This window comes from Atta cephalotes (genome assembly GCF_000143395.1).
Source record: "Atta cephalotes unplaced genomic scaffold scaffold00011, whole genome shotgun sequence".
In the NCBI taxonomy this organism is placed as follows: domain Eukaryota; kingdom Metazoa; phylum Arthropoda; class Insecta; order Hymenoptera; family Formicidae; genus Atta; species Atta cephalotes.
The window spans coordinates 2,318,923-2,328,422 of record NW_012130075.1 but is presented as its reverse complement, the minus strand read 5'-3'; the positions used below and the strand labels follow the sequence as shown (position 1 = coordinate 2,328,422).

The 9,500-nt window shown below is 39.1% G+C and overlaps 2 protein-coding genes across 2 annotated transcripts in view; both read right to left on the bottom strand.

The window, feature by feature from the left end:
- Positions 1-9,500, bottom strand: part of LOC105617006 (serine/threonine-protein kinase N) — a 32,961-nt gene that overhangs the window by 2,092 nt on the left and 21,369 nt on the right. Inside the window, exons 4-12 of the mRNA XM_012198587.1 lie at positions 9,202-9,305; positions 8,389-8,593; positions 7,518-7,672; positions 2,520-2,771; positions 2,283-2,433; positions 2,126-2,213; positions 1,678-2,033; positions 1,361-1,596; positions 282-449 (exon numbers count right to left, since the gene is read on the bottom strand). Of these exons, the coding sequence (XP_012053977.1) occupies positions 282-449; positions 1,361-1,596; positions 1,678-2,033; positions 2,126-2,213; positions 2,283-2,433; positions 2,520-2,771; positions 7,518-7,672; positions 8,389-8,593; positions 9,202-9,305 (1,715 nt within the window). The remainder of the gene's footprint in view (positions 1-281; positions 450-1,360; positions 1,597-1,677; positions 2,034-2,125; positions 2,214-2,282; positions 2,434-2,519; positions 2,772-7,517; positions 7,673-8,388; positions 8,594-9,201; positions 9,306-9,500) is intronic.
- On the bottom strand, positions 2,869-5,488 carry LOC105617005 (A-agglutinin anchorage subunit). The gene is made up of 2 exons (XM_012198586.1): positions 4,628-5,488; positions 2,869-4,532 (listed from the first exon to the last, which is right to left on the bottom strand). Exons 1-2 carry the CDS (start codon positions 5,486-5,488, stop codon positions 3,243-3,245), a joined length of 2,151 nt encoding a protein of 716 aa, XP_012053976.1. The 3' UTR covers positions 2,869-3,242.

The window sequence follows — 9,500 nt, the reverse complement described above, 5'->3', positions numbered from 1 at the left end:
AATTAATTAATTTAGGTTAGGTTAAGTTAAAAAGTAAAATACCGTACTTTTACTTATACTAATTACTATATAAAATAAATAGTTAGTTTTATTTACTATATATATATATATATATATATATATATATATATATATATATAATATGATGATAATTATAAAGATAAAAATGAAATAATTTACATTATAAAGCATTACAAGAAATTATATTTCTTTCTTCAATATTTACATGCAACATACTAAAGCAAGCAAAGCAATGCTGTGTGTACATGGAGGGTATGTACCTCATCCTCAGGAAACTCGACGACGGGTTGGGGCGAGGGTGTGCGTGGAGAGGGTGGTGCAATCAGCACAGGGCGGGGCTCTGTCACAAGGGGCCTCAAATTTGCACCCTGAGGCCCGCCCTTTTCCTCGTTGTGCAGAAAATCAAACTCCCTTAATGCACTCTGTAACTACATTGCTGTCTCTTTACCTCTAATTCTTTATTAACTGCAGCAAATTTTAGATTGCGCATCGAAATTGTTTAAGTTGAAGACATGCATAGCTATTATCTTTAATATAATTTAAATTTTGAAATATGTTTTACAATGGCTTATGATTTATCATAATAGGGAGTTTAAATTTTTGTTTTCGAAAAATTGAAAAGATAGTGTAAATATATATTGCTTTAATCGACTGTGCGAGAAAATAAAATTTATTGTAAAATAAATATTTATATAACATATATATACATATATATAGTTGCCAGAAAACAAAGAAATTACATATCCATTTAATAAAGAAAGTGTGTAATAACTACAAGATATTCTCTTAAAGCAAGTGCAAATTAAACTAATACTACCTTTTTATAATTGCAGAAATATATCATACATAATATAGTAACTAATAATAACTAATAATAACTAATAATAACATGCCCCATCAAAATATATACACATCCATTAGAATTATAATTTTTTAGAAAATATATCTATTTATCACACATTTATTTTATAAACTATTTTATCCCATAACCAAGATTCCCAGCCTTGAAATTCTAATACATTGCTACAATCTTCTTGTAAAGTGATTAAAAATAGACATATCGTAGAAATACGATATATGAGAATAATAAATTATATGTATTCGTAATATAAATGAAAACTCTCCATACACGTATCATATAATAACATAAATTTATAACAATTACGTAACAATTTGCGACATTAGCAATCTTATCTATATTTTTACATCAAAAGCAAAGATTGACAAATACATATAATGCAATAAACAACATTTCTAACAAACAATATTATCGTGTATCAATATATAGAACATTTTCATTAAAAAATAATGATGTATACAGAAATATACAAAGACTTACCTCTTGATCCAATTTGGGAGGTGGTGTAGGTGCAGGCGTAGGTTTTTTTGTTACAGTTGGTGGCGGTGGAGGAGGATGCTCCGGAGGGCGTGGCAGAGTTGGACTGCTACTCGATGTTGACATACCTAAAGGCCGTGCGCCACCCAATCCACCTTTCTCCGGATCAGGCACTTCGCCGGGAGTTTCAGGCTTATCTTCTACTGAGGTATCAAACACAAGTTGCAATGGTTGTGGTCCTGCAAATCAAAATATTAGTTAACCTCTTGAGATTAAAATGCAAAATTATGCATTTTACGTAGTCGAATTTTAATCTTTACCTGACGGTGGACTTTCTGAGCTTCTGGAATTGTGCAATGAAGGCGCCGAACGTTTAAGCAGCCTACCCCACGTCGCAACATTTATATTCATTTGATTTGCTCTTGGGAAATTTTTCACTTGCTGTTTAAATATTTTGCGTTGACGCTGTAATTTAGGCTTTCGCGATATCATCGGATTTAGAAATTTTATTTCTGCGAACAGAAGGCCTTGCGGTTCCAACTGTAGAGCCATGCCGTGTCGAACGTCATCAATGAATTCTTCTAAACGTAAAAATTTAACTGCACAAAGAGATCTCCAATCTTTCCAATAAATGCCTATTTCAAGTTCTCTTGATTTATCAAGCTCAATAGAAAACCTAAAAATTTTTATTGGACACACAAAATGCACAATTATTGAATTATTCACATAATTGAGTTAAGTAAAAGTGCATTTATTAATTAGTATTACCTTTGGTCCCAAGCTTGTTGGGAACATGGACGCCAACTAGTTTGTCCTACGGTTTGATTATCCAATTTTATAACTGCCATAATATCATCTGAAAATAATGATATTTAATAAAGGATTCAATGATATCGATATTATTCTTAAAATATCAAAAACTTACTGCTTGTTTCGTCTTTCACGCTATATGATTTGCTTGAGCTGCGTCCTGTAACACCTTTAACGAAACTACGTAAATCAGGACTAGCAGGGTGTTCCCTCCTCGTACGCCCAGGCACTTCTTCTGCTAAATCTTGACATCCCATTAATCTTACCTAAACACATCGGGCATGTAGTACAAAAAATTAATACCGTTAATCAGTTAATTGTGATCAGTTAACTGTAATGTTCTTCAATATACCTCTAATTGTCCTGTGACAGCTGCGCATCTCGATACTGAAGCTGGTACAGTAGCTTTACCTTCCAAAGGACCGCGAAACGGTTGTAATGATGTATATGTAACAGGAACTGGACTAGCTGATTGAACGCTAGCTAATTCTCTCTTTAACTGAGCTGCAGTACCGCTGTCGGGAGGTAGCTCTTGCCTTCTGAGCTCGAGGGACAATCTAAGTAAGTCCAATTTTCTACTGGATTCCGCGAGGCTTGCTTGCGCCTGTAGTAATTTATGATTTATATAATAACGTGCCATTACGAGCTAAGATATTTAACATTAGTTTAATGTAAAGAGAGGATTATACAATACATGTAAGTGTACACAAATGATGTCCGACATAAATTTATTAATGATGCAATCAATATAATACATCCTTGTTAATTTTTATAAATGCTCAATTTTCAGCAGAATGTGTTTTTTAGCAGTCCTCGTAATAATTAATTTAGATACATAGCTAAAAAAGCTATGTATAGAGTATATGGAATATTTTAAGAAATATAAATTAAGCACACAAATCACAAGATACGACTTTATATTGTTCTTAATCGCCTTGAATGCAATGGAACGCAATTTATTTGTTAAGCATACAAATCTTATAACATAAATAAATAAAGTGGAAAGCATTTGTCGTTTTGTAAAAATTAAAGAATCAATATATTTAAAATCCTCAAGAGCTAATGAAATTTAATGTCACTCTTTTCGCGATTTGAAGGCCGGATGACGTTCAAGTTCACTCAATGAAGAAGATCGTCCTCTACCTCCGTCCTCGAAATATCTTCGGCAATGCTCACACGAACACGTCGGATTTTTCGAGGGACCTATATGATGACCAGGTTTTCGAAACGCGCTGATTACTGCTCCAAATCTTGAGGCTTTTAGAATATGTTCAGTTCTTTCTCCATACAGTGTAGTGAAGGGAGACGTTACGCGGGAGGGTATGGTCGAAGGAAGAGGAGAAGGACTCTTTGATCCAAACGGACCAATACGATCGCGTAACACATTCGTATAAGGGACATAATCTTTCTGTATCGCAAACCGAGAGTGTTCTTCTTGAGCACTTCTATGCTCCGAGTCTAAATTAGTCACACTAGATTCCTCGATTTGACCTTTGCTCGTACAATGGACGATCGAATCTCTTTTAACAAATCGTGATTTATCATCGCCGGATATAAAACTCCAACCGACTGCTCCGCTCTCGTCGGAATCCTCAGCACTGTCTCCAGACGACCAATTTATCTCATGCTTCTCGAAGTATTCTCTCATCTTCTTGTTCTGTAGCAGATGTTTCCGTTCAATTTGCGGCGATCGCCAGATTCTGTTTCTGTCATTACCAGTTTTCGCCAAAATATCCAATTTCCGTATTCTGTCGCGATCCGCGGCATTGGCGTATTCAAAGCTGTCACAAGGCGTCAAGCCAGATTTACTATTGATCAAAGATTCAATATCGGAGAATGTGTCCTTTGATGATGTCATGGTTGAATCGTAATCGCATGGCGAAAGAGCCGTGCTGGACGACACTGTGGACCACGGAACGGAATCGAGATCCCGTATCCCGCTGTACGAGCTGAATCGCGAGGGGTAAAGAGAACTCAGAACCTCGTCGCTATCGTATCCCTTCGAACTAGCTAATGAGGGCATTCTCATCGGTGCATTTCTGAAACTTGCGCATCGTCGCTCGGCACTGCGCTTCAGAAACGCGTTTGCATCTTGAAATCCTCGCGGCAAGTTATCTACCGCTTGAGTGTGAGTGACTTTGACGTCATCGTTTTCAAATACGGTCATGGGCGTGCTGTGATTGTCCTCGCTGATCGTGTCTGTACTGGCATCATCATCGGATCCTGTGCAATACACATCAATGTGCACCGTTCGCGACTTGCGCTTACTGCTGTCCTCTTTCGCGGATGAGTCTGATTTTTCTGGATCGGTCGGAAGACCAGTACTGGTATTCTCAACTGATGCTGAAGGCGATCGGATTTCCTGCTGGAAGAAGATAATTATCGCATTTGAGATTCGATTGGTGAACAATCTGTTTCATATATTCATTGCATGTTGCAGAATCCATGTTAATAACTCACCTCTTTTTTCTGCCCGCTATGCTGATTAGCACCAGTACCAAATTTCCTCCTAATTTTGCTGCTCTTTACAGTTGACGACGAGCGCACCGATTCGATGTCGGTGGTTTGCGATGCTACGTCCTTGCTTATCGCAGTGGCCCTACTGGTATTGGCAGTCTTTTCTGCGACACGAGTGCAAAAATGCGTGGTGAAGGCACTCGATGCGCTTCCTTCCGCACAATCTTCACAGACTTCCGGAACCGTGCTGAATTGATGACGTGAAAAAACATATTGATGCGGAGTTCGACGGTGCCACTGATCGATAGACGGAACTTTCTCAGGATTAGGCTTATCCGCGCCTACGGTGGATAGTACAATGCTGCATGTGCTTTTGCATCGATGATTGTACTGTTGAGAAGAGCGTCGCGCAGGCAAGGACGAATACGTGTGCGGCGAGAATTGTTCGCTAGTGTAGCCAGAATCAGAAACGTTCGCTCGGCCTTTAGATGAGATAGAATCATCGTTACCAGACGAGCCTGAGCGTGGCAGAGTATACGATTCGCTTGATTTCTCGGGCGGTGTGGACGTGAAGAGTATATTGCCCCGTTGAAAGCCATAGCCGCCGGCGGTACTACCAGATGATAGGAAAGCGTTGGACGTGTTGGCTGATGTCGACGTTGATGTCGAGTTCGGTTCGCTCGTGTTCCAGCGGCATATCATGCGGATGCCGCCCGCGTCGGTGGTGGTACTGGTACCCGGAGGCATTTGCACGGTCTCGGAGGTCACCGTGTCGCCGTGGCGGATCGTGACTTCGGCGCGCACAAGCCACGGTGGCACCTGGCTCGAGCTACCGTCGCCCGAATTATCCTGACGTCCGTACATCTTGTGCCTCTCTTCCTCCTCAGCCTCCGCCGTGCCTTCATCCACCGCACGACATTATTGTTATCCAATCGGCTCTGCTGCCAGGAAAATACGTCCGGAAGATCTGCCCTCTTCTCCTCCCGAAGAGGTTCTTCTTCTGTTCATGGATTTGAAGTCTCTTTGCTCGAACGTACACAAAATGCCGGCGATTAATCACCCGTGACCATTTATCTCTAATTCTTCATCTAATTTCGTAATATATTGAAAAGAAATCTTATATAATGATATCTATTTAAGAGTTGAGCTGCTTGTGCTTCATCTCCGTGGCGCAGTTTTTCCCGGAAGGATGGTAATACTGCGGTATTGCATCGCCACCAATCTATTTTCGGGTCCCGTGTTCGAGAACTATCCAAGTGCGTTTCTTTCCGCTTTAATGTTGCAAAATTTTAGCGCCGATACCTGAAGATACTTTGATACGTCACTTTGCATTCTATTATTCTCTACGTATAAAATATGTTTAACAGCTGTGACAGTTGTGATGTGTCAGTTCATCATTGCACATTATACAATATTTCTGCGATTGTTGCAACCATCGCAGTTTCCCTTGTAAGGCAACAAACTGAGCAATATAGAGCGATGTATATAATTAGCACAATATAAATTTGGAGCAACATACAATCACATTAAAAATATTTTTTGGAATAACGTAGCATTTTTTATGTGTTCAACGGTCACTGACGTAATAATTGTGCGCAATAATAACGCACGATCAGGTGAGATGTACTACGATACAAAAATCAATGTACAAGTTGCTCAAAAATTTCAATTAAAATTGTAGACTATTCAGTCTCGATAATTGCCGGTAGTCAAGAGTATTCGAAATACAGATATCTTATGTGATCGTAAAATTATTTAGTACGTACAATCTAAAAGGCAATGAATTGATTATTTCTAAGTAACTCGCATACGTTACACATATTCAAACATCCAAGGATCAAACAAGATTTAAACTTCCGCTAAGTAACGGATTGTTTATGGCTCGATTAGAAATATTTGAGCGTCCAGTTAGTATACAAGTATCCTGACAGCTTAAATCGATTCTAAAGCAGACGTCAGTCTTCTTTGGAGTGCAGCGTTCGAGAAGAGAGCGGAGGGGCGACTCCAAACAGGCTACGATCATTGGGCGGCTTCGTGTCAGTCTTCGAGTTCAGATCATAATTAACAACCACGATTATCCGAACGCGTGGTCGATATCTTTTTGGATGTCCACTTGATGGACGTATACATTCCACGGGCGTCTCCTTCGCAGTCGGCCGGTGCACATGTCGTCGGTTTATCGCGGTGCTTACGATACTGGATGATGCCAGTTCTCCTCGAGAGATGGTAACTAAGCGCGACCCGAAAAGGCGTCACGAGAAACGGGGTGGCGCGGGTATTCGGCAAGCTATTTTGAGAGACGCGCGTATACGCCGCCACCGACCCTCCGGGGTCCATGTCGACATGCATTACGCTGCCGACGTCGCCCGCGCGATCCGGCTGTCGACAAGAAGTCGTTTTCATACTGGCGCAAAGGACAAACGTCCCCTCGTCAAAATCACATCACCATTCGTATGAGAATTCTGTCTCCAACACTAATTCTCGAAACTATTATAAATTAATCAATTTACAGAAAATGAATTTTCCTAATCAATTGACTTAAAACAGTCTAAAAATTTTATAGAAAACATAATCTACGTTAAAAAAAACTTAATATAATAAATAAGGCAGTGGGATATTCTCATATATTGCGTTTGCTGATTTAAAAGAAAAACATTCATTTTGTTGCGTTAGAAGCGGAAATTATCCTCATTGTGCGTTTTCACTAAGAGAGTAGTCGGACAATTTCCACGTTATTATCATTTCGAAACAGCTCTGTTGGCGAAGTGACGTAAATGGCTTCCTTTAACGCTACATATACAAACACCTTTCGCAAATTGCGTGTCACGCACAGAACTCCGGCTTCCGTTTCCATGTCGACAGATTACGAATTGAAAAAGAAATGACCACGTACCTCAGTTAGGGCCTTCTTATCAGCGACTTTGGCACTTTGTAGAAGACGTATCACGTTCTTGGCACCTTCTACAACAGCTGCTTCTATTCGTAATCGATGCCGTAGCTCCTCCACCCTTTCCTCCAACGCGAGTTCCAAGCTGGGCTCATACCTATCTGTAAAAGTATTATACTTATTATTCACATTACATTCGACAAAAATTCATTCACACTCGCAACGTTAACCATTACTCATACAAAGCTTTCATTTATCTACGGTGCATGATTATCTTCTTACGTAATGTATCCACCCACGTTTTATAGCGAGGAAAAAGTAAACCATTATACGCGTAACGAATATATATCCTTCGACGAACAAAGCGCTTCCTTCCAAGAAATGCCATTTATTACAATAACGAACATATGCAACATTGTACTTTTATAATGAATACATGGCACGAATTCCTGGGTGAGATACGAATGTATACCATGTTCTGAGACAGTTTCATTACTGCAGTAAATGTCAGCTTACTGTCTTCATTCCGTAAACCTCACGTTAACAATGAAATCAGAAATGTATACAGCTTAACTATGGTCGTTCAAACAATTAGAACGATAAAGCTGACAATAACATTCGACAGAATTAAGCAGAACTTCTGATAGCGCATACATTATTTAAATAAACGAAGCATTTCAATTTCCCGATTCACACGCGATACCATAAATTTATGCTGGTACAACTAGTGTCTTTAAGTTTATTACAATCAATATTGGAGAACTAATTTTATTAATAGAAAAATAGAAATTTGAGAGAATATTCAATCATCTTCTCTTTCTCAATTTCGATCAAATATTGCATACACAAATTATTATTAATAACGATCGGTATGTACCTTTATTACTAGCTGTTTCACCATTCGGTGGTGGTGCATCGCCTCGTTGTTGCTGCCGTGATTGGCGCACCTTCATAATCCGCATACGTAGGAACTCGATTTTAGCGCGGGAATCATCTAGCATTTGTTGAGCCTCCTGTAGCAATTTCTTGTCGCGATGACCACTTGTTAAACTCTGTATCATGTTTTCAGCACCCTGCTTGACCTACCGTAAACATAAAACAAATGATATTCTACGTGTGTTATTTTATTAAAATTTAATTATACAGCATTGAACGTCCATGTTAAAAGTCTAGTGTACAAAAAAATTAACTACTTTGTTAAAAAGAGAAAATAGGAAGGTATAATTGCAAATAATTAACGCTTCCACATTAACAAGTGATAACTGCAAAGAGTCCGGACGCGTTAGTCTAATTATTTTAAATCTCTGCGTGATGTAACGAGAGATTATTTTTAGTAAGAGAAAAATGAGCAACTCACTGCGCTGACTCACGCGAAGCTGATACAAGAAAAGTGAAAGAGAACTATCGAAGTTCTGCGTAATCATTCAGAAAGTTGTACATAACGACTTTGCGAGAATTAATTCTAAATATATATTATCAAGAAGTTATACCGATATATATTTATTATTGAAAGAGATGTTATTTTATTATCGGTATTATCCGATAACGCAATTGCTGCTAAAAATCTTGATAAGTGACAGCTTGATAACACGCAATGTTATCCGTGTTCACGGATATCGCAAATGTCTGCTTGCGATTTTGAAATGTATATCATAATTCAATAGTGTCTTTTCAGCAAGCGGATTTCTACCTTCAGTTCGATATTGAGCTGCTTTTCCAAGGACAGAAGCCGAAGATCTGTGAATAGACCTTCCTGACTCGGCGACGAAGGCCCCATCGGTGATAGAGGCGTGTCTGAAACAAAAATAAACGTTCACGAAATAAAAGAATCCTATATGACCTGATGTATCGGTGATACCAATGTTAAACGGCGAATAAAATATCTCTTGATGAAACGGAACACTGTACGAAGCTTAAAAAATGATCGTAAAAAATATGCACACACACACACACACACACGCGCGCGCGCGCGCGCGCGCGAGGAAAGTT

Bases quoted from the DNA above. Each gene is read 5' to 3' on its own strand.
- LOC105617005 (XM_012198586.1), bottom strand. From the start codon at position 5,488: ATGTACGGACGTCAGGATAATTCGGGCGACGGTAGCTCGAGCCAGGTG. The intron at 4,533-4,627 runs GTGAGTTATTAA...ATCTTCTTCCAG, and splicing joins ATAGCGGGCAGAAAAAAGAG to CAGGAAATCCGATCGCCTTC.